Consider the following 26303-nt stretch of genomic DNA (forward strand, 5'->3'; position numbering starts at 1 on the left):
GCATTACACTGTTCTGACCAGCAGGTGCCGCCAGCATGTGGTGTTTCGAGCGCTTTGAGACAGTGAATCATTTTACGTATTGGTTCAATTGATTCAGTGCTTCAAAAAGCTCCAATCACTTGACTTCTTCATACTTCATTTCACTTCATTTATATTCACAGATAAACGTGGCAGCATTTGTAGTTTCCTGCAGCCAAACTTTCTTGCAGCAGCGGCAGCCTTTCCTTTGTTTGTTCATTTTGACTAAGCTAAACAAATGATATAGCCGCTCCTTAAAAATGGATAGAATTGAGGGTTAAAAAGAATATAAGTTTTTGTTGATTGCAGAAACGAACATCCACAACCACCTCAAGACATGGACCTCTAGCAGTTTCAAATTATGGATCCTGAACAGCCCCAAGACTCAACCCAAACACTGATACATTAGGCCAAAGTGTGATTAATACTTCAGTTATTCATTTCTAAACATTACATTTCAGTTGTGCACCTTATTTATCTCTTGAACGAATGTGTTAGTTAGTTGTTTTGCCACAACTGGCTAAATAACTTGGTGTAAACAATACTTGTGGTGTAACATTTCTTTATAATTAAAGTTGAGGCAAGCTCAGTAAAATGTTTCACTTGCTTTGCACCACAAACAATGAACCACAAAGTCTCACCCACAGCAGGATGTGTGAATTTACCAAATGTTTTCACCTTGGCCTTGAGTTTCATAGTCATCACCATTTTCTTCACCTCAAAAAAAAAAAAAAAAAAAAATGCTGCAAGGGTTTAAAAATAGTTTCTGTATGAAGTATTTCATAGATGATCATAGGTATTAATACCCAGAGGCCACATACGCAGTTGCTGGTAACTGCCATCATATTGATATACATACATACATATCCATTCAAAAGTTAAAAAATGCTGTTACATTAAACAAAAATACACCGTTAAAAATGGGTATATACTTTACTATAGTAAAATAGTAATGTTGTGAAATATTATTAACATTTTTAAATATATTTGAATATATTTAAAATTGTAATTTATTTCTATGATAATTTTCAGCATCATTACTCCAGTCTTCAGTGTCACATGATCCTTCAGAAATAACTCGATGATTTGATCCTCATGAAACATTTATTACTATTATTATCAGTGTTGAAACAGTTGTGCGTCTTAATGTTTTTGTGGAAACCGTGATACATTAGAAATAAAAAATTCAAAAGAACTGCATTTATTTGAAATATAGAATTCTTTTAAAACTTTTAATTCATTTAATTATTCTGGCTGAAGAAAAGTATATATGAACTTAATAAACCCAAACTTTTGAATAGTAGAGTGTACGGTTATTAAATCATGTATTAGGAATTTAAATATATAGCAACCACTATCACAGAAATACACTTTTGTGCTCAATAAAATCTAGAGATAAAAATTCATAGATAAAAAAAATGGTTCTTCTGATAGGTGTATAGCCAGAATATATATTCTCAATGACCATTTTTATGACAATACATGATACGTACATTAACTCGAGTAACCCAACATGTGAGCTCTGTTATTCAATCAACGAACATGAAAACATTTAGCTTTAACTAACTCACCACTTTAACCAATCAACAATGAACCTACTTTTAGATTCCACCATGAGCCAATGACATCTTTTCATTCAGATGTGGAAGAAAAGAACAAAGGCCTGAGGATCCTGGAAGTCATTTTCATGGCCAGTCAAAAGAATTAAAAAAGCCCTTTGATGAATCCATGGAGGCCATCATCTATTAACCATTCCCAGATGCTCCGACACACGAACACATTTTAGACAACTGTACACACGAGAGACGAGCTGAGCTGTTGTGGAGAGCTTTTCTTTACAAAATGACATGCATAGAAGTCATAAAACAAACACAATATTTACTCATGGATGTTCTCAGGAAAGAGCAGAAGAGATTGTTCTTGAAAAGGAAGGAAACATGGAGGGTTCATCCTGGGCAAACTTCCTCTGAACATGGAGGCACCTGCTGTTGTCAGAACAAACTACAAATTTGTACATTTGACTATGAAGAGTCCAAATATAATATCAATACAATGATATACAGACCTATTTAATCTACATGCCTAGTGAAAGCAAGATAAGTCAGTTCATCTTTGCACTGCCGTTAGGGCAGCGTGTTAGATTGTCCATTTTCAGTATTAGCTTTCCAAGCATATCTAGCATTTAGCATAGATGCTTGTCTTTCAAGAAGGTGGACAAACGTCAGAAATACAATGAAAATATTACAGAAAATGAATGCAAAATGTGTTTAGCTCGATGCCAGATTGCACAAATTCATAGTTGCACAGCTACTGGCTGTTTGGTTATACTGTGTTAAAGCTACATGCTAACACTAGCACAGGCTACAAAATTAAACTTAAGAGAGGACTTAATGAAGAATAATACAGTTCTCAAGGTCTGTAGCCTTTTGTTGTTGTGCTAGTAGCAATTGGTGGTTGCAGCTAGTTGGAAGTAGCCTTTGTAGCCATTAAGCTACAAACAAGATGCTAATTGTCCAGATAAAGACACTCTCCTTTTCATCAAAAGTCTGCAGTTTCACCTCTGTCTAGAGGCTCGTAGGGTGGATTTTGTCGCCTTACTCGTGCTTTACGGTTTTCAGACACCTGCTTCCACTTTAGCGTGCGAAGTTTTTGCTGTCGCCGTTTTTCACGGTACCAAAGATGTTCACAGTACTCGTCAGCCGTTAGCCCGCTAACTCCCATGAGATGTAGTTCCTTTAAGCTTCGCGGTGAGGCTGCGTAATTTCCGGCTTGGGTGTTCTGCGCTCTCGACATGTTGTTCTGGGGGATGACGTGTAGCTCGTAGCGGGCTAGCGTGCGGGAGAACGAGTGTTCGTAGGCTACGCAGAAGTACAGGCCAGCGTTAGCAGACGTTAGCTGCTGGATGAGAAGCCCACGTTGCATGTGGATGAGGTTTTCTTCACCTGGAAACAACTGAGATACAGAAAGGGGTTTGTGTTAGTGTAGAAGTGAGTTAAGTGTGTATCCACTTATCAGTTTACAGATGTTTACGATGAAATCTTCTCTAATAACAGGATGTGGACTGACCTCTTTGCTGTTCTGGTTGTTGTTTGGCTGAATTATCCACTTGATTGTGGCTTGTGGTGAACGTGGGACACATTCCAGGAAGGTTGAGTTCGTCTCCACGCCGTATACCGTCTTCAGTTCAGGCTGCTCTGAACCTGCAGAGAGGAATGGACACTTTTAAAGGCAGGGTAGGCAATTTCTGAGAGGCTAGCAAAAGTGAGCTAGCTTTGAAAGCATAAGATCCCTCCCTCCTTTCAGAGCATCTCCAAAGCCACGCCTCCTTCAAAACTCATGAACGCACACAGCAAAGTATGCAAAGCGTCAAAAGACGAGAGACGCTAAACTATCTCATGTCTCAAAGCACATTAGAGTACAATAATAATGAAAGTAAACAAATTACAGACAAAGTTGTACCACCTGACTGCTGCAGATTAATTTCAGCATTGATAGTGTTGACAGAAACGCATAAATCCGAGTCTTAGGATGTGAACAGCTCTGAGTAGAACGTCACGGGTTGCCATCTCGTAATTACGGTTATGGCATGACATGAACGCAGCATAAGCTTGTTGTTTTGGTTCAGGAGGAACTGTAATAGGCAGCTGCTGTTTGTTTGTGGTGCTCGGTGACTGACGTCTGTCTACAACCCGCATAGCCTTACAGAAAGCACTGATGACGTGTGATGTCTGCGCGAGCAGGTGCGCGGAGGTATGGAAATACATATGCTGACAGGCAGGTAGAACACGAAAATATTTTGGTCCTGAGACTTCCACAGAATATATGTTTAAAATTTTAAACCACTTCTGTTATTGTTTGCTATCAGGATGTGAAGAGAGTTTCAACCAATATAACAAAAAGTGTATGAAAAATTTGTAAGGCCTGATATACTTCCAGCGAAATTAAAGAGTAAACTGGGGTGACATAATTTCGAACAAAATCAGGCCAAATGAAAGTTTGTTTGGCCAAAGCGAACTTTCCCAAAAGTTTCGCCTCTTTTTGATGTGGAGATGTAAAAATTCCCTGTAATTTTTGTTGCATTTATTTTGTTATTGAGAGGAATGCGTGCAGCATATTTACATATTCATCTAAACACCGCTCAAATTAAAAAAAAAAATTAACTGTGAGTATATCAGGGTATTTAGCTTCATAAAAGATTTTTATTTTTTTATTTCTTTGGAACATGTTTTAATAATTTGTCACAGTACCAGCAAAAACTTGCATTAAGAAAGTAAACAGAATCAGTTTGTATTTCATATTGAACTGGTGCACACATCTTAGCATGTGTTAGTATCCATTATGCACACTAGAGGGAGTAGTGTGCATTCTTTTTTTCCAGGACTGGGCAATATCATATACAACCTGATGGTGAAGAGTCGTGAACACAGTGTGATTTATTACCGTCTCTCATGTCCTGACACTGGCTCCAGGGGTCTCCATACCTCACATCCTGTCTCCGGGCGCGCCTGCGGACCACAAGAGGATATTAGCCGCCTTAGGACCCAACCCTCAGATGCATTATTTCAAAGGTTTTCTGGTTTTCAATATTATTATTTAGGTCAGCTTTCACTTTATTTCAATAGTCCACTTTAGACATTCAACTAACTGTAAATAACTTTGTAACTACATGTCAACTAGTAGAATAAGTAGTACCTTTTGTTGCTGGGGAAGTAGTTAGTACAAGAGGAGCCGTCCCAAGCGCAGTATGGGTCTCGAGCTAAACAGCAGTCTACACACGCTTTACCATAGAGATCACATCTCTGCACAGGCAGCTGGACGATACCCTCATCACTGCTTACAAACAGCACTTGCTAGAGAAGAAATCAAATAAAAAATGAGGATATGCGGTAGGTTTGAAAGCAGAATCATGAAGCTCATAATGTTGTTAAAGCTAAGTCCTTATAGCATTATTTAGTGACCACCCACCAAACACGTCCACTTACCCTCTTGGTGGAGAGCTCCATGCTCAGTATTGGGGTCGGAGTCTACAGAACGAAAAAAGAGAGGAAGAAAATGTCAACACACAAAATGAATCAACTCCCGAACAAAGTGGGGGACGACACGCATTGTTGGCGCTGAATAAGAGCAGCTCATCATAACAGGCCCTTGTGAATGTTTTAAAGCTTTCTGCTCCATTGGTTCGTTTCTCTTTCATATACAGAAGCAAATGAGCCTTGACTCTTAAAACGACTCTGGCTCTCCAAATGGCTGGTGGGATGCTGGTGGGCAATGTCTGCTATCATATATCTCCTGATAGGTTTGACTGATACTTGACATACTAGCTATTCATAATGTACATACCAATTCTTTGTGTTTGGTCAAAAACAAATGAGATTTGAGGGATGCAGTGGGATTCAGTGAATAATTTAAATAGTAAATTCCTCACACAAAGTTATTGTCTGACTATAGAATACTTAACATATAGCACATGAGTGGCATGGACTACATATATTTTTAAGAAATGATAACTCTAAGCTAAATGCTATTAAAAATCCATCATTATACTACAGAAATTCTCCAGGAATATCATATTTAACCAGTTGACTTTTGATTGCTTACATTCCCTCCATCCACAGAGCAAAACTGACACATTCCTCATTGTCTTAAGTTATAGATAAATCAGTATTCAGTATCAGAATATCAGTTTCAATACAAATCAATATTTCTGAGTTAACGTTGCCTCTCCTGTCCCTGGGTTTGGTCACTTAAGTAGACAGCCATGGGAAATCTTAGAGCAATCTGTTTTTCTTCTTTAGGAGTTATTTTTGTTTGGGAAGTGCTTGACATGAAAACAACAACCAATAAGAGCCCAGGGTCAGGGGTCATGAGGGAGTCCAGCAGATGGCATGACAAACCAGCAGAGGAGAGAGAAAGAGAGAGAGAGAGAATTAGATCTTATTCAATTACCTTGAAGACATTCAACTCCTCTAGAATGATTTCTTCAGTTTCCCAGTTCTCTTTAGGTACAGAGACCACCTTTATTACTTTGCCATCATCTGGAGATACAGAAGATTAACTGTGTGAGATTTCACAGACAGACAAACAGACAGACAGACAGACAGACAGACAGACAGACAGATAGACAGATAGATAGATAGACAGATAGATAGATAGATAGTTAGATAGATAGATAGATAGATAGATAGATAGATAGATAGATAGATAGATAGATAGATGGATAGATGGATAGATGGACAGATATTCACATTAACCTTAACCTTTAAATATATCCCATAATGCACCCTTCCTTAGTTACCATGGTAAGTGAGCACTGGCTTTTGGCGTGTGTATTTATCCAGCCCCCTGAGGGCTGGCAGCTGTTGCACTGTTCTAGTCCTGCACAGTGTAAAATTGCAAGTCTGCTCTCTGTACACACAGGTTAAGCAAATTTGTCCTGAACAGAGTATCTATTTGCCCTACATGATTCACTTAGATGTGGCAGAGTTCAATCACACACCCATCAGTCCAGGAGGACAAATGTTAGACAGGAAAAGAAACACTGGCGCCTCGGAATGTCAGGATGATCCCAGGCAACAAGAACACTGACCAGCATGGGAACATCTTTGATAACGTTTACCGGATCTGGTAGCCTATCTAGGAGATCTTTTGTAAAATCTTTTGATCTTTTAGGCAATTTGTAGTGCAATTTAGGTCTAACACTGTGTCTACAACTGACGTGAATGGCGCGATGCGACAATAGAACCAATTATAAGAAGTGATGTTGGAACACCAGGGCTAATTGTCACAATTTTCACTAGTATAAAAGATTCAGCTCTTTGAACATGTTAACCACTTTCCAACATACCTGTGCCAAGGTGTAAGACATCATATTGGCCATCCTCTGCATCAACCCTGTCAACCACAAGCTTCTTTAGCTTGTAGGGTGCATTGATCCGAGTGAAGACGGGATGCTTGTGGATGGGCACTACTGGCTCCCACATTAGCTGATGGGCCCTCATGAAGCTCACAACATCGTCTGGGAAATCCCGGGTGGACTTGTGCAATGGGTCGTAGGTCTCGCTCGGACACTGAAGGGACATAGGACACATAGTTAAGCTCATATTCTGGATCCCTGTGGAGAATTTGGTATAACAGTCACAGACTAAGGTAAAAATAGTTGAAAACATTTGTGCAGATGTGGATTTTGGCCACTGTTTGAGATCATAGTGCAGCAAGCATCATAATTCTTATTTTTCCATATTGAGAAATGCAGTTTTAAAGGAATCTTCTGTTGTCAGTCAGTTTACCCACTGAAGCGAGTCCATCTAAAACCCCAAAGCGGTGTATGTTATACAGTAAGTGTTAACATGAAACTAGTATGATAAACTTGCTTACTAACCTTGCCTGTGCAAAGTTAAATCTAATATTACAACCTCTGTCATGACCTTGTAAAGCTGGCAAACATGGCACTGGAAGCGGGAGAACTGGTGTACCAGCTACACCAGCTCAGTTTTTCTTTAGAACAGCATGACTATTCTGGTCATCCAGCTAGACCAGCACTAGACCAGCACTATACCAGCTCTAACCAGCATAAACCAGCCTGAACCAACATGAATTCATGCTAGATTTTTCAGCAGGGATGAACATGGCATCTGAATGAAATAGAAACATTTTCCTACTACATGTAAAATGAGTCTAAAGTAGATTCCTTTAGTGTCAACATGATCTTAACTGCACCTTCTAGTCATTAAACCCCATAATTTGAAAGGGTTAATCTGTCTACTCAAGAGTTCAGGTCAACTCTGTGGTTGTGACTTTGACAATTAATGGAGCAGAATTCACAGCCCTGATAATTGACTTCCTTCTGGAGACCTCACCACTAAAAGTCCACACTCCAGCCACTTCACAAACTGCCCAGACACGTGACCCCTAGAGTGCTTGACGACACTTTTACGGTCCCCTTGAGCCAGTGCAGTTAGTGCGAGGAGTGACTGGCTGCATGGTTTCCAAGCTGCTCCAACACTTCTGCAATCCAGAACTAACCATAGATCTCAAATCTTGCGTGCACTTGTGATAGCAGCATCAAGGTAACAGTTAGACTCTACCCAAAGTCGTTCAAGTTGTCAACAGAAAGCAAAAAGAAGCATCCCTCCAAATGAAATATCATCTTCTCTACCCTGCCAACCATAATTCCTCCCTGTTGAGAACTCACCGTCCCTGGTCGTGGATAAGGGATTCTCCCCTTGTACTCCATCCAGCGATAATCGGGCCCCTCCTTATGAGCAAAAGGCCCGTTGAAGGCGGCTCGGATGGATGCCATGGAATAGACACAAACGGCTGAACCTCTGAAGACGGAGCTTTTGAAAAGGAAACATGTATTAGTCAGATGCCAGGTTAGAATAACAGAGTTCTTCAAGTTTGGTGACCTTTCACCCCCCCTTATGGCCTCAAGCTATCCATTCCTCGGGTGGGAGCACCGAGACGGATTGTTCTAGATGGATCGGGCGGGACGGAGACCATCCTGTGACCAGACTGTTGATTTTAGGGGCGTTTTGATACTGATGTCAGTTCACAAGATAAACTGAGATAATCAGATTTAGGTTGTTGGAACGAACAAGGGAGGTCTGAGAACCTGAAGGGTTTGTTAAATGAGAATGAGTGTGACGGATTGGCTGATTTGGATGGAGCCAATGCAGAAATTGAGGTAAACAAATATAACATTGACAGGAATGTCGTTCTAAAAAGTTAAGAGGATTATGGGGTGGTGACCCAATGAATGATAGTTTTTCCAAGTAAAGAACCTACCTGGAAGTGGAGAAGACACCATAGATGACTGGATTCTGTGGATCTTTGGTCTCCAAAAGAAATATGTCCTCTAAAAATAAAAAAAAAATGGGCAGAAAGTATAACTAGGGTGAATTTTTAAGTTCATGTTGACTATAACAGTTGGGTGATTGAAGTGTGATTAGAGTGTGTAAATATACCCAGCTCGTCAAAGTGTGTGTCCATGCCTCCAGGTCCTGATACTGAGCACACCAGCCTGGCCTTCAGGAAGGTGCTCCAGCGATTAATCAAGCTTCGTTTTCCTCCTATGTCATTCTTATGAACACCAAGAGCTTGATTTTAATACACTACACAACTTTTAAAACACCAGGCATCATACACCTGATGACACCATAAATGGTTACAAAGGAAAAACTGGGCGTAATACACTAAATGACTAAGGATCACACACTACCAGGCATTTAAGCCTTTCCGAACACACCAAACTCACACAGAAACATCATGTGCCTCATTATAAGAGATACATGACAAATGAAACACAATATGTGTTCTAAAATCGACTCAAAATATCAAACATGTTGGATGGAATCATAGTCTGAAACTAAAAACATTGGGTTTCTGTCTGTGCCCAACATACACTACACGATTTTCTTTGAAAAATCACCAAAATCAGACTTTTGGCAACTAGCCAAACTATCCTAAAATTGGTGCAAAAATCATGTAGTGTATTCAAGCCTTAAGCAATGACATTATCTCAAAAGAAAATATCTAATACATTACATTTTCATACATTACAAACAAATACAGCGTTAAATATCAGAAATATTTAAAGCACTTCAAGAATGCTCTGATAAGATAACCCTGAACTGAAAACCTAGTTTGCTAGATTTGTTGCTAGATTGGTGTTTAATTACTCTCAAACAAACACCTCATTCTTCCATTATTAGATACATCACTGTGCAACAGATGATACCGAGGCCTACACGTCCATTCATTAATGCTTACAAAAGGCTCATTGATTCTGCATACCAAACAAAGGTCTTTTGGATCTATTTCATGTTTTTATTGGCTCATTACGGTGCTGGACTTGGCACTCACCTTGCAGACACGGGCCACCCGACTGTAGACACGCTTGTCGAGCTGGTTGGACTCTACGGAGGTCTCTTTAAAGAAGAAGTAGACTTTTTCATCATCCAAGCTATGAGTGTCAGGGATGGAATATGATCCCACAAACTCTGGCTCTGTGAAAAGAATTTGGCATCAGAGTGAGGGTGGAGGAAGTCACACAAGTTAATTAGGCAGCGCCAGATCCCCAAAACAGTGAATTGCAAACTTTTCAGAACATTCATAACATACACCTCCTTCTTATTCACTGCCAAACATTTCTATACCAGTATTATTTCTTGTATTTCAGAAGAAATCACCACACATCCTTAAAACCTGACACTTTTTTTGAGATACTAAGACTTAATATATATCACAGTATAAGCAGTGTTGGGGTAGCTTGAGTTACGTAATCGGATTACTTTTTTCAAGTAACTAGTAAAGTATCGCATTATCGTATTACATTACTTTTTTAAATAAAAAATGCACCCTACTTTGTTTTCCCACTTTATTGACTGTTTATTCATTTTTCATTATTGACTGATAGCTCTACTGTCCCCATTTTAAGAGGTTTAGTATTCCTCAAAATGAACAAAAACAGTGAAATGCAAGCTCAGAATATTACGCAAACCTGCAAAACATGTTAAATAACACAAATTTACTTTATGTATTTAATCTCACTTTATTAACTAATGTCTTTGGACCTTTGATGATCCAATTCAACTATACAAGCAAAAATGACTTTAGATGAACATCACATTTAGGTTTAAATTTTCTTTTTAATGCTGAAGAAAGAGTGTTAAACTTTCTCCTCATGCGTCCTCATGCGTCTAGAAGGTTTGAGCCGCGCCCTCTACTGTACAGGTGTGAATTTGCATTTCCTTCAGCCTGAGGCTTATTCATTTCACTTTTGGCATAAAATGGCCTTTACAGTTGCCAAAAATAGTTTTTGTTATTAAAAAACAAAAAAGCAGACCAGCCCAGGTGAGAAAGTAACGCAAAAGTAACATAACACATTACTTTACAAAAAAGAGTTACCTTTTTAGGGAGTAATGCAATACTGTAATGCAGTGGTTCTCAACTCCAGTCCTCGAGATCCGCTGCTCTGCACATTTTGTATGTCTCTCTTATCTGACACACTCAAATCAGTTCACGGAGTCTCTCCTAACGAGCTGATGATCTGATTCAGGTGTGTTAAATAAGGGAGACATACAAAATGTGCAGAGCAGTGGGTCCCGAGGACTGGAATTGAGAACCACTGCTGTAATGCATTTCTTTTAAAAGTTTCCCCAACACTGAAAATAAGAGTTATTTGCAAACAACACTGATCAGTCACATGACAAAAAACTCTCCTATTGTTAGCTGTTTGTCTTTTAGATAATCAAAATAGCATTTTCAGTTATCCTCTTGTAGCAATGGTATCTATGCTAGCAGTCTATTTGAATGCTACTCAGACTAATATTAGCTGAATGCTAAGCTAAGACGCAAATTAATAACAGTATGCTAAAGCTAATCAGTTTAATATACACTAATCTAACAGTCTAATTTGCTGGCAGTATCCAAAAAGTTAGTTAACTGTTAGCTAACTAAATAAATTAGTAATTCAAATGTGTAGTACATGTAGTACATACGTTTTTTGTAGATTTTGTATGAAAAAATAAACATGGCAGCATCCAGGTTAGGTACTTCTGGGCTGTATTTGGCAGCTGGGGAATTGCCATTGAGATTATTTGAAATCCAAAACAATGCTGTCTCCAGGTACATTAGACCCTTATGCATGCTTGTTAGCTTTCACAAAATATTGTTTATAATTGTGATATGAACAACATTTGTATTGTGTTCAGTTGTTGTTTATTTGTCAATGAAATATAAACTAGATCACTTTCCCAGTTTGGGAACCAAGTTCATGCAGTTTGCATACACAATAAACAACAATGAATGTTGTATTTCACTTCTCACCATTTAGCCAGTGGTCCTGGTAAGCTTCAGTGCGGATATAATGTTGATTGCTGATATGCACAGATGTGCGAAAAATGGCAGCATTCGTTCCCATGAAGTCCACGGACGTCCCAGCGTACAGGTCCCCATCTAAGGTGAGTATATACACAAAATCACATCCAGAACGACTTAGAATGACAAATGATTTTCTATGATACATAGCTCATTTTTAATGATTCTACCCTCTGACTCCAGATCCTTAATCAAAATACTCTGTTTTACAGCAGCTTGTGTGAAGAGGAAATTTCGATTATTCCAGAGGCATCATTAAATGGTCAAAAAGGTCTCCAGTTGCAGTAATAGCCTTTAATTAGGTAGCATATGGTTTATGCATTATGACCATCTGGGGTGTGCATGCTTTAGAAAAGAAAATTCTAAATATATTATACATTTTTGCAGCTGGGTTTCTTTTCCTGACCACACTGTAACAGCAACTGGGCAATTTTTTTTAACGTTTTTTTTTTTTTTGTTGAATTACTGCCTATTACTGTAAGTGTCCATTGGAGACAAATATGGGTGACAAATCTGTTTACTGGGGGAACTTCCAAATTGCCCCATGCAAACTAACATCTGGTCCGGAGCTATACAGATTAATTTTTCAGTGACTCACATGGGAGTACGTCTAACAAATGCACAGTTTTGTGCAGTTTTCCTTTTACCGCCAACAAAGGGCTGATGGGTTGTTTTTGAGGACAATGTGTTTAGGGTGTAGGGTCAGGAAACTAACCTGTCAGATGGGCGGTAAATGTCTCATGCGGACTGAAGGGACATTTTCCTCTCCCGGATTCTCCAACATGGCTGAGAAGCCGGAAAGTTGGTTTCTAGGACACAGAGACAAGACTGTCACTTTGTTTGCACCATTACCCTCAGTATTGGTTCAGCTATGATGGTCAATAAGCCTCTGTTGGGTCAATTCACCCTGTCGTTGCTCATATGTAAAAGATAACAAGCTTAAAATGAGTTTGATGACTGCTCACCTCAAGATTGTGTCCCAGGTCAATGTAGGTGCATTGTGGGTGAAACGCGCCGGTTCCACAAACATAGACATGAGTTTTATTGAAGGGCTGTAGGAGTCTCACGTAGTTGGCACAGTCCATCTGAGAGATACATGTGGTATGTGATTAAAAGCCTGATTTTAAAGAGTATTTGTAAGGATAGGTGGATGTGAAGCAGTTTAAATCACACAGTAATGCACCTACTGATTTTTTGCCCATTATTGCAGGGGGGAATTACGTTAAAACTTCAGACTTGCCCTCCCTTAAGACTTTTCAACTTGAAATATTCCCCCCATAGAGCTATAAATATGATTTTTTTTTCAGCTTTTATTCTTATCTCGGTCTGTGAGATCACTTTATTAAAAAGGCATCTATGGGTCCTTGAACGCTTTTTTCTCCATTTGTGCCCTTTTAAAGTTGTAGCGTCTTACCGATAGATTCTTTCCTGCATATTTGCAGCGTTCGATGTGTTCCTGTCCAGCTGGCCAGTGAATCTATAAATAAAAGAGATAAAAGAGAGTTTCCCAAAGGAATTCTTTAAAGATAAAAGAGAGTTTTTCCAAAGAACCGAAAATAATGCATAACGAAACAACACATTATAGTTGTAAGTTAGGGCTGTTGGTAAAGCAGAGAAATGCTTAAACACTCAACAATATATTAATATACTGTATATAAATGTACTATAAACAGTTTAATAATACTATAAGTTTGAATAATGGTTTAATATTTAAAGGAAAAAAATATATTATTAAATCCGGGGCAAATTCCAGCCAAATTAACAAAATAATTATTACTAAAATATCATACACCCCTTTAATTGATTACTCAAAAAAATATTAATTGTGCATCACATTAATGTTCTTGTAAAAAATGTGAGCAACAAGTATTGAGTTGATTAACTCTCCTTGGCGCAATACCATCATCACTCAACAATCTACATGCCTCTCAAACTGTAATCATTCCCATGTGGAAATAATGTGCAGGTATTGACCTAATCATTAGCCGGCAATCAGTACACTGTACATAATGATATAATTGGAAGATCGAGAACCTGCCGTGCTTTAGTTCTTATGAAGATCACGTATGAATGACTGTGCCATGACCTTACATTTAACCTCACAATTTCTTACAGGCATCTTTTGGTATTTCACTATTATAAAAGACAGAATCAATTAATATTGAACCAAATGTAATATTTATTTAGCTGTGATGATGTATAGTGGAGAATTTAGGCCTGAAGTATGAAAATGCAGATACGAATGCCTGGTCAATACATTGCAAGCACTTTACTTAGCGTACAAAGCCCCGTACTCAAGGGGGCGATAGAGATATCTGCGTTATTAAACTGGACATGCTAGTTGACCTGAAAACTGTAGAAAAAGATGCTAAGCTAATGCATAGCCTGCATCAGTGTTTGACATTTCAATGCATATTACGGTTGATGAAATTGGTTGACGTACATTCAATATCTAGCGTTTGTGTTCAGTTAAACTTGTGTTGATTACCTCAGAAAATAAACTTTTCAACTTGTCCCTCCGTTTGTAAAAACTAACAAAAAGTGTGTTTAGTTAACTATAATAGTTGAGTTCAAAGATTGGATATAAATTTGCTTAAGGCCTGTTCACACCAAGGACAATAACGATAACGATAAAGATATAGTTAAAAATCATTCTAAATATAAACGAATAGCAGAGTCCACACCACAACTATAGCGAAAACTTCACAGAGAAGCGATATCGTTGGAATATTATTCTTTTTTTTATTTTTATTTTTTTTATTGAATAAATGATAAAAACATTGACAGCCAATCAGAATTTATCCAGCTATAAAGAGCATGAGCATTTAAAGCGGCGGACGACAAAACTGCAGTGTGCGCTTGTAATAAACATACCGATATAGTCCGCTGGTGTGGACGCTTATATCGTTTTTTTATGTATAAAGAACATTTATTCATGGTTATGTGAACGTTAGAGGAATATTCCATTCTATCATTTTTAAACGTCATGAGAACGTTATATTTGAATGTTCTCTCAACGTTCAAAGCACGATTAACAACGTTTTCTCTCAACATTACAAGATATAATAATGTTACAAGAACATTCCATTAACATTATTTGAAGAATGTTTTGTCCTAACATTTACATAACCTTTAAAAAACATAATGGGAACATTCCATATTAGCTGGGGATATACTAATGTAACAAACATACAATTATAACAGTTAAGCATTATAGCCTTGCTTTGTGATTTGCAGTGTTGCTAGCAAATCAAGTACATTTTTCGCTGTAAAATAATGATTGTTGGTTTAACTTAAAAAGTAAGTAACCTGGTCAAAAATTTGAGTTAATACAATGAAGGAGATTGGTTTAGTCCACAAAACTCAAAATATTATGTTATCTGAACGCCATAAATTATCTAAGTTGATTTGACAAAATATATTTATTTATTTTTTTAACGTTTATTTGTATATTTATTCACAATACACATTGTTTCAAAGCAGCTTTACAGAAAATGTTGATGTTAATGCTAAGAATATCATTATGATATCTGTATGCCTTAGTCACATTTATCAGTGCGATAATATACTTTACATTTTGTAATAATATAAACAATCAAGCAGTTGTAATTTGCTATATAGTATTCCTTTATGTAAATATATTGTATGTATATCCAACTTTATATATAGAGCAGTGCGATAAAAAAGTTTACATTTTGTTGAGTTTACCATTGTAAATATACTACAGTAAATGCATTTTCATACACTTACTGAGGGACAAGTCATTTTCTGTGCATGAGGTGGACGGAATCCTGTAACTTCATAAGATTCATGTGAACAGTAATGCATTGTAATCACGCTCTGTTTTCACTTTCGTGACCCTTATCCTCTCGGCCTATAGATGACATCATGCGCTGTCAGATTGAGGTATTTGCGTGCGCTGACCTTGCGTGTCGGTTGTGTGAGGCTGTCAGAGTTCAGCATGTAGATGTGGTCTCGGCCTCCGACCAGCAACCATCCGCGGTCCTCATCCAGCAGTAAGACCTGGTACGCTCCCGCCTCGCCACCGTCCCAGAACACCGCAGAGCCGTTCCTCGACCTCAGTTCTGACAGACAAAAAAAAAAAAGTTTTAGTTACATTTACGCATTTGGCAGATGCTTTTATCCAAAGCGACTTACATTGCATTATCCTATACATTTATACATAGGTATGTGCAATCCCCTGGGATCGAACCCACAACCTTGCGTTGTTAACGCAATGCTCTTACCACTGAGCTACAGGAAAGCTTTAAGGAAACAACTTCTTTTCCTTTTACAGGAAAGAAGTTGTTCTGAACTCCCAAATGTTCTGGTACCACATGAGAATACCGAATATCGAAAGCTACACTCTTAAAAATAATGATCTAAAAGGGTGTTTTCACAGCGATGCCATAGAAGAACCATTTTTGGTTCCCCAAAGAACCTTTCAGTGAACAGTTCTTAAAAGAACCATTTTTTCCTTAATGTGAAGAACTTTAAAAATCTAAGAACCTTTTTCCACTTTAAAGAACCTTTTGTGGAATGGAAAGAATCCATGTTAAAGTTTTTCATGGAACCATCAATGCCAATAAAGAACCTTTATTTTGTATATCAGTGTATGACTTATTTTAGAAGGATTGTGTTGCAGTTTGAAACTTGTTAGATTGGAGTCATTGTGAAGGGGTTCTGATCTTTGATAGATATGTCAAATAAATATGCCAATCATATGCAGAAATGGTTTTGGCATGCTCACATTCCAGGTAACTAGTATCAATATTCCCCTACAGTGACGTTCACACATAATTATACATGATGCATTCTCATACAGACACATTCAGACACGTCCACATCTCTGCAACCCCCCACCCCCTCCCCCCCTCCCCTCGCTGGTGCTTAAGCAGGGAAAAACAACCCTTCCAATTAAAGCCAATTAACCCTGAACACGTTCCTTGACAGCTGCACTCCTGCTACCCACAATTCCAGTGGGACGAGGGGCCTACATATGTGGCATAAGTGTGCATAATTACACGTCGACAAGCAGCTTGAGTTAGCAGAACGTCCAGCTTTTGGAGGTGCCGGGCATTAGAGGAGGATTGTGGTAATAAACTTTGACAGGTGTTTTCTTAGCCGCACACCCTGTCGATGAAAGGGAGTTGAGATGTTGCACAGGAAATAGCTCAAGGTCTAGAGACTGCATTCTTTACTTGGTCCAAGGTGAAAGTGAAATGGTGCATCTGGATGTTGTTTTCCTGTTTTTTTCTTTTTTTCTTTTCTGAGATAAATAGGCCCTTTCACAAAGTCTTGGTTTTGTTTTTAGGCTATACTAGAATAGGTTTTCATGCTTAAATGTTCAAAAACACAATGTTTTTCACATATTTGACATTGTTGCGGCACCTCTCTTCCCGGTCTGTCAGTAACGCTCTGGGTTAAGTTGGACGTAGAGACCATTGGTAGCAATGGTTCTACGATACTTAGGCCTATGATGCATTTGGGGAACTCAGCTCTGTTTAGTTGCTGTCTCTATAAAGCCCCTCCTTCTGAAAAGCACAATGTGCTCTGATTGGTTGGCTGAACCAGTGTGTTATGATTGGTCAAGTGCTTTGAGTGTGTTTTGGAAATGCCAAGCGCCTTACCATAACCACGAATTTCAGCACACTACTAACTAACTCAACCAGGCCTTGCACCTATTTTTGCGTATGAGTTGGGCGGGAATTATTTAAATGAGGAATATTGTGACATGTTTGTTCCACTTTTTTTGCTTTTTTGTTCCATGTAACCACTCTTTTAATGCCAAGTCAATTCCAAATTAATGCAATATTACTATATTGTTTTAACTTAAACATTAATATATTAACAAATTATTTTTTTATTTTAAAGAAAACAATTAAGAAATGGGAATCTCTAGGCCAAAAATCGAAAGAAACATTTGTTTTAAAAATAAAACATGACCATGATTTTAGTCATCTTGTTTAAATTAGCATTGCCTAATACTTCATATATAACTCACACTATACTTTTTATTTAAAAAAAATCAAACATGTTCTGTTGTTATTATAGTTATGTTTATGAAAACAATATACTTCATATGAAATGTCCTCGTTTAGACAAATTGTGTGTGTGTGTCTTAACTGACATGAAGAGGCCATGATAAAGTTCCACCTGTGAGGAAATTCCACCGCTTGCTAATGAGGTTGTAACATTTATACAAAATAAAGCCTATTTCTGTGAAAAAAGTTGCCATGCTGCCTTTAAAAAAGAAACATATCCAGTAACATGATCCATTCAAATACATAAAGTTAATTACTGATTCGCCCACATATGTAATGCAAATGAATGCAATTAGGATCGGTGATTAATGCAAGCCAAATGTCTTTCTGGATTATATTTCACATCTCTTCCTGCTTCAGTTTTCTTTTTCAGTTTTCATACTTCATTAAAGCAGCACATTGCATGACTCACCATTAAAGGAATTCTTAGATGACACTAGGTGATTTCTCACTGACAAGTAAAATAAATCTCATAATTGGGGCATGTTGATGCTATTCATCATGAAACCCATTTAGCACGAAGGCCAACACACAAGTCACAGCACCTGCAGGAATCCTTTCCACTGCGGCTTCCAGCGCTCGGTTTTAGAGTCCTTCCGGAAGGAATCTGTTCTTTGGGGAATTTGGCTCATTTCATATGGAGAGTTCACATTTAGGTGACTCTTACTGGTCTCTTGATTTATTTTTTTCACTCTCAATACACAAAAAATCAAAAAGGGTTTTCAAACTTGACTCCTTTTAAAGGAACCAAACTAAGACCAATTTAAGTGAATCAAAAAGTGAACAACAAACCAGTTCTCGTTGCATTCACACTGTTCCTGGCCTTAAAAGTAGAGTCAGATCTCATTTCGATCTGGTTCAGTGTTGAACAGCTCTCCGCTTTCTTGTTTTTCTATTTCTTTTTTAAAACTTGGAACATTACAATATTACACTGTACTAACTATAAAAATATATATTTCTTTCTTTGGTAATTATTCTGTATTTATTTTTTTACTGTCATGGTTTTGGTCCACAAAGATGATGAAGAAAGGCGAATGCGATCCAAATGCAATATAACTTTAATAAACTTAAAGAAAATCGAACACTCCATTTATATGTATTTATTTAGTTCTTTATTTAGATTATATTTTTATATTTTTATGTAATATTTGAAACTGAACATGAATATTAATTGCATTTAATCTTTGAAACTTGACCAAACTGAAGAGCAAGACCTTTGAGTCTAAGGCCCTGTTTACACCTGGTATCAAATCACAAGTAGACAAAGGAGACACATTCTCGTTTACACATGGTGTTTTAATCCGTCTCTTTTGTCCACTTTCAACCACTTCTGTCCTGATTTCCTCAAGGGGAGGGTCTAAGGGCAGGTAAATGTATGGGTCGATCTAATGGACAAAATAAGCTCACGCAAATAACATATGGATGCGACTGGAGACGACGGAAAAACATTGCCGAACACTGTTACCACGTTTGCTGTGGTCCGAGTCCGAGCGTGATCGTTCCCGATGCCTCCGCGGCGTTGGTCTAGTTTCACACTTAACTTGATTCTATCGAACCCTGATGCATTAGCGTTCATCTTACATCATCACAAACGCATGATAGTACGTAACATACAACAATAACAGAACGTGGTCAATATATTGTTTTTTTTATTAATTTGGTGCTATTATGCTCGCTCACTCTCGCTCGTATCCAAGGTAAATCATCAACACTACCATCCCTTATGTGTTTTATTGAACTAAATACATTGTAATCGGCTAAAATGCATGCGCAGGTTGCTTTCTCATTCACTCGAATCGCGGGTCTTCAGCCGACAAAGTTTAAATCGGTCTGGCTAGAGCTCTTCCCATAATGTTTACGCATTAGGTCAGTAGGCGGAGAGTAGACGGTCTTTTGTGGCTGTTTGAACCCATTCGACCACATGAGCGTTTACACTACGAAAGCAATCCAGTCGTGTTTTCGACTACCTCTGAAAGTGGTTGAAAGTGGACAAGCTCAAAACGTTTTAGACCCCGTTTACATCTGTATTTAGCGTCGTCAACTTGTGATCCGATCAACCAGAACACATCTTAATACCAACAGGGCCTGAGTCGTTTACATAGTTTTCTAATACGCCCCTCATTCAGTTAAATCCAAAACGCTAGAAGCTCATCTGTTCCTCTCCTGTGATGTTTTGTTCGCTATAGGGTCTGAGTTCATTTAGAGTGTTCACAGTTTGCATCACGCAATCTTACTAGACATCTTTATTTTATTGTCGACAAAAGAAACAGCCTTTGTATGAGATCATGGCTATTGAGAGTCTAGCATGTGTTGCTCGTGTGTCATGCAGTGGATCAGGAACAATTCCCACATATTTCTGATAAATGAGAAAGAAATCCCCCTTTCCCACCCACTTCCTAAACACACAACTTCTCATTACTACAGTCTTAAAAACAAGCATGGTCACAAAAGACTCCATTCCTTATATCTCTTTCAAAGACACATCTGGTTGAGACTCCACCCCGTCCACTGGGTCCAGTTATCAGCTGGACGGACAGACTTTTCCAGGCTGTTAAGATGCTGTGCCAGTGTACAGGTTCACATCAAGTCTAATGAATGCATGAAAGAGTTTTGCAGGTCTAGCCAGAATCTGTTAGGAAATGGTTTGCTTTAATGTGTCCTAATCATAAAACACCCAAGCATTGACTCAAGTCAATGACGTTAACTCATAATATGATGGTTTGGAACAGTTAGTAAATCATATCTGAACATGTGACCGGAAAACAATGACGTTGTGCTAGCAACTAAACTAGCATGCTAATTGACTGATCTGTGATTGATGAAATGATTAGGGATAAAAGACGTTCAGGCTTGAGATCTTCAACACAGAGCGGCTCTGATCAAGACTGACATGCACATCTGGTCGACATGATACAGCTGGAATCATGAGATCTTCTGAACGATCCATTCATGCTGAAAGTCATTTTGTACTCGCAATAATACAATGTATTTTATTATTACTTAATGTTGAGTGTTTAATGAGTTGCTGAGTTGTATATTTTCAAGATTTTTAGTTTCCAGGCATTTTACTTCAACCACTCAAGTGGACATCAACTGTTTAAAGTTGTGCATTATATTGTTTGTTTTATCCATTAATGTGTTTAGCTTGCTGTCAATCATTTCGGATATTTATTTAATTGTTCAGAACATCATGTCACTGCATCAAACTGTTTAGACAATGTCAGAAAAAAGGTTTAAAATCATCCTTTTTCTTCTTCAACAAAAGGCCAGTGAACTTTAAGCTGCTTGTTAAAAAGTTTACATTAATATAAACTATATACTGTATATATATAGTAAGTTTTACTTATTTGTATAAAATATATTTGCATTTTTCCACCCTCACTGTAATCTTTTTTTTTTTTTTTTTTTTTGCTGCCTTAAAAAAAAGTACAATCAACTTGGATGTTTAGGTCGTTTCAACTTAAATTACATTAAACTGACGCGAAATTTTTTTTTTGAATCTTGCATAACATCAAAACTTTGAAAATTGCTTAACTTATGAGCTAAAGCAATAAAAACACCTTGGCATAACTCATTGATCATATATTGTTGTATAGTGCTGTTAATAATATTCAGGACATTTAGAAAAAAAATGTTTTTTGTGCTTTTTGTTACAAAAAAATTAATTAATACAATTCGTCATCTTTAAAAAAGCAACCACATCAGAATTGATAACAGGTTTGCAAATGTAGCCTAAATTAAGCTGTCACTTAGCAGCAGTGTCATTATAGTATTATTTAAAGGATTATAGTATTTATTCATTTTAAATTAGCATTTTCATATTTAAATTTTATTTTATGTTTTAGTAATTTATCATTTTTTAGTACTAAATTTGTCATTTAAATTTTTTTAATGCTTCATCTTTGGTACTCAACTTTTGTTGTTTCTTTTTCATCTGTTTTTTCTTATTTTATTTTACCCTTATTTCAATTACCAATCAATTACTCAATAATCATTTTAGTCAACTGCTTGCCAGCGACTAACTAGTTAACTAGGACAAAATATTGAATTGTAGTTATAGATTACTTGGATCACAGGGTTGAACGCTCAAAGTTAATGAATACAGTCAATACTACAATTGTTTAAAAAAACTGGACTGATTTTTTTATTGTCTTCCTGTCATGCTGTGCAAAGGGTCTAAATTATGTACTTTTCTGGGTGCCAGATTTTTTTTTTTTTTTGATTTTTTTTTTTACTGAAAATCATGAAGTAACAGGGTTGAGCACAAAATATGGAACATAGCTACATGTTTTTGGTTTTCAAAGTAATTACTGAATTTCCAGTCAAGAATGGGAAGACCTCTGAAGTGGGACTGATATTAAATGTGGTTTGCGTAATGTGGAGCTTAAAAAAAACTAATGGGCAACCAATTTGTCCACTGTCAGATACTGTTCCGTCTTTCAGTACATCAGCTATCTGACATTGATGCACCTTTTGTTCAGCCTCAGTTAAGTGTTTCAAAGGCCAAGTTGCCGAAACCTTAAAGATTTAAGGGGTCAAAGGTGATGTCTTGATTACCATTCCTCTTTACGTACTGAAACTTGTGGATTAGGCTTGGAAATGCAATTAGGCCACCCAGAATTCTATTCCGCTTTGAGCTCTTCGACAAAGTCTCTTTACGAATCCAATATCAATAAAAGCGAAATCCTGATAATCAAGTCCAGAGTTGTTTTGCTTCTTGTACGTTGGAATGGGGTGCTGGCGAGTTCACAGTCTCAAGAGATCATAAAACTCAAGCGCTCTGTCTTGTATCCGACGCAAGACAACTGCGAACATTTGCTTGTAATCCATGGGCACATCAAACAGAAAGGATCTGACTCTGCCAAACACCTGCAACAAACTTTTCAAAGCAGCCACTTCTGAGAAATTAGGAAGTGTGTCTCTAATGGAAGACAGAAACTCAAGAACTTTAAAGGAACGGTTCACCCAAAAATATAATCTGTCATTATTTCATTATTGTCATTATTTATATCATAACAACATTTTGCAACAATATGCATTTATTATGTTAAAAACACATTTTCAAAACATTAATACAAATTTTTTACAGTTTGGCTGTATAGGAATGTACTTTGATGGCTTTTATTAAAAACTTGACAGTTCGAGACACTTTGATTTGTAATTAATGACAGAATTGTCATTTTTAAGTGAACTGTCCCTTTAAGAAAGATCAGCTTAGCGGTGATTGCTTGCGTGAATGCTTTTAATCAGACTATTCAATTTCTCCATGGGTATGAGCGTTTGAAACAGAGCTCTCATTATAGTAGATGGCTGATTAGCCGGAGGAGGGACTCTATTGACAGATTCTGTCACTCCTCGAGCAGCAGGGAGTCCGTTTCCCTCGTTATCTCGGATTTCATCAAGTGCTGCTGGCTTTTGATTGGGTGTAAAGCTTGAGTGATGGGAAAATCACAGGAATGCCAAGGGTCAGAAGCTCATTGGAAAGGCAAAAGTCTCAGCTATAAGGGGAAGATCAAGAGAACTCCATGCCATTGCATCTGCGTCTGACCACTTGAATAAGCAAACCGTTCAAAATCAGAATCAAAAACAACATGGACCTGAACATGTAGATCTTTTCCATCTGCTAAAGCAAGGGATGCGTGTCTATGCAAAACAACATCAATCTGTCGGAGAATCACGCAAGCTAACTTCTGTTGGCCTACTGTATGGTTATCCGTGCCAAATTTTTCAGGTAGTCCCCTGAAGTGAGAGTGACGTATTAAAAGCTAATTAACTTTACTCAGTTTCCTCTCTGAGGCCCTATATATCCCAAGTGGTGAGGAAAATATAGCTGCTTATTTATTCCTTTTGCTGTTTTGGCTTTCAACGATCGTTTTGATCGCCGTTGGCACATCTGTAATGACTCAAGACCCAAGAATTGTTCCATATAAACTAAATAAAGCTTGACCAGGGAGAAAAAATTTAAACTTAATGAACTAAACATTGTGTATACACTTTAATGTTACAACACCTACTGAGCTCCCTAACTAGGAAGCAATTTAAGGTGGCCTGAAGCATTATGCTTTTGGTATTCAAAGAAGTTCAAATTCAAAGGCAGCACTGCACAAATTCATTGTAATGAAGGCAATCCCAGAGTGCAATGCAACAAGGTCAGTGAAAAATGTAATCCAAGATGGCGGATGAGTCAAGAGACAAGTCAGTACTGAAAAGCAATGATAAAGAAAGTTAAAAGGCTCTGTTTACCCGATATTTGTGTGCGTTACATATTTTACTTGTTAGCTTAGCAACATGCTACCATTAAACTCTTGGAATCAATTGTGATTGTACGAGTGTTTCAAATCAGCCTTAAGTTTTATAAGTTTAAGTTTAAGTTTTTAAATAAGTTTTAACAGCCTTTGATAAAAAATGGCTGATTAAACACTTTATTTAATTTTACAATGTTAGGTTTTTATGTTTAACATTATTAGCTTAGCGACATGCTAACATCAAACTGAATTGAGTTGAATTCTATTTGAACTCCACATAGATTTACTGCATATGAAGTGTGTTTCAAATAAGAAACTTGTGAGTGACATTTCAGTTAGATTGCCATTAGCGCCTAGCGTCACAACAGTAAGAACGTTTTAAACACATCTCAAGATTCCTGTATTCTGTTGCATTTTGTCGCGCTACATTTTCGTTGTTTTGGAACGCCATAACACACTTGAATGGCCCCTTAGAAGGCAACTGTCCATATAGGCAGTAGGTCTGAGAGCAGTGCTTCAGAGACTGAACTGTCCTTGACCTGTAACACATTCTGGACGTCTTGCACAGAACATCTGGAATCTGAAGCTGGCTTCACTACAGTTTGGACCAGACGTACCTTTTACTCCACAAATCAGAATTTCACACACCAACCATATCATGCAGATCGTAATCTTTACGCTTTTACAGAACAAGCTACAATGCAAACATTTTCTCAAACATTCAACTTATGTGTAGGTATAGAAGATTTGTTTGTGCACTAAGTGCAGTGAAATTTGATTTGTAGTGACTAAAGTATAGGCATAAATGGATTTCGGGACTGTAAGATGAGTTTCTTGAGTTTGTGGAGAGTATAAGTTACGATAATGCAACAGCGAATACATAGCTTGCTTAGCAAGATATTTAGAGATAAGAGGTTCGATTAAGAGGAAAAAGGAAACAGTTTGATTGAGATTTTAAGAAGGTCAGGAAAGCACTATGAACTTTAAGTGACCCGTCTGTAAAACTGCAGTCAACAGTTCTGCTAAAAAGAACATTAAGAGTCAGTTTCCTAGATAAAGATCAGGTTTTGACTGAAAACTCAATTACTGATGAAAATCAATACTACAAGACTAGACTTTCAACCGTTATTATAAACCACCGATAAAAGTGTAATACCATTAGAATCACTGGAGATTTGATTATCGTAGTTTTCTGAAGTCTTTAGGGCAATCAAAGCGTTTATCTTGTGGCAATAGCAGCACAACGTTTCTGAATAAGAACGAAACTGGATTGAATGAATCTGGTTTGGATTTGTCAAAACGACTTGCAATAAAACAGAACTGGCAAGACAAAGGCTGCGGGCGAGCGCCTAATGATAACTAATAAAACATTAAGAGTTCCCCAAGAGCTGTATAAAATATCTCTCCTGATAATTCTGTCTGTTAAGAGACAGTAATGATGATGACTTTATTTTTATTTTGCCACAGTTGTGAGAGCCAAAGTGACCACACAAATATAGTAAACCCGTCCAAAAAGTCCTTGGACAATCCACAAAGCCTGAAATGATTATGATATAAGCAATATAAGTCAATGGGAATTCACAAGTGTATGTGTGCTATTACTGTGAGAATGATGGCGATGTTTGTTTAGTCTTTGTATCAGGTGGCTGACCTACATCCTCTTCTGTTTATCAATGCCTGGATGCATGGAAGTCTCATCGTTTTCCAACTGTTTGTTCAGGACGAACACAAGAAACGTTCAAGGTGTGAATGTTCTTCTTGTCATTATGTTTCCTCCTGTATAAACAGGTCTGGAGAAAATTGGCGTCAGGCCTCTAGTGTGCACTGTTGATCTGTTCCTAAGGCAAACAGCACAACTTCTGAAGAGAAATTACATTTAAGTAGCGTATAAATTAAGGCATGCTTGAACTTTTAATATACTTTTAGGAAAATAGTCTTGAATTAAATTCAAAATCTTTTAGTGGCTTTTATTTTGACTTTACAGAGTCTTCAACAAAAAACTCAAAAAGTCAACGAAGAGCAAATATTTCCTCTCTGAATAAGAAATCTCATCAGTCACGGAAAAATATACAGTTGCATTTGCTGCGATTCATGAAACTGACACTCGCTCTGAGGGTGG

General features: G+C 37.5%; 1 protein-coding gene across 2 annotated transcripts in view; it reads right to left on the reverse strand.

Moving 5' to 3' along the window:
• Positions 1-1103: 1103 nt before the first annotated feature.
• LOC309475170 (semaphorin-3D) overlaps positions 1104-26303 on the reverse strand; it is a 58856-nt gene continuing 33656 nt past the window's right edge. For both annotated transcript variants that reach the window (XM_082137825.1, XM_082137824.1), the window contains exons 4-19: positions 15820-15980; positions 13310-13372; positions 12861-12980; positions 12611-12704; positions 11845-11973; positions 9880-10022; positions 8982-9096; positions 8803-8872; positions 8210-8354; positions 6863-7085; positions 5965-6053; positions 5001-5042; positions 4711-4868; positions 4459-4523; positions 3085-3218; positions 1104-2970 (exon numbers count right to left, since the gene is read on the reverse strand). In XM_082137825.1, coding sequence (XP_081993951.1) covers positions 2557-2970; positions 3085-3218; positions 4459-4523; positions 4711-4868; positions 5001-5042; positions 5965-6053; positions 6863-7085; positions 8210-8354; positions 8803-8872; positions 8982-9096; positions 9880-10022; positions 11845-11973; positions 12611-12704; positions 12861-12980; positions 13310-13372; positions 15820-15980 — 2165 coding nt within the window. In that variant the 3' untranslated portion in view covers positions 1104-2556. The remainder of the gene's footprint in view (positions 2971-3084; positions 3219-4458; positions 4524-4710; positions 4869-5000; positions 5043-5964; positions 6054-6862; positions 7086-8209; positions 8355-8802; positions 8873-8981; positions 9097-9879; positions 10023-11844; positions 11974-12610; positions 12705-12860; positions 12981-13309; positions 13373-15819; positions 15981-26303) is intronic.

Source organism: Leuciscus leuciscus (genome assembly GCF_965113295.1).
Source record: "Leuciscus leuciscus genome assembly, chromosome: 15".
Taxonomy (NCBI): domain Eukaryota; kingdom Metazoa; phylum Chordata; class Actinopteri; order Cypriniformes; family Leuciscidae; genus Leuciscus; species Leuciscus leuciscus.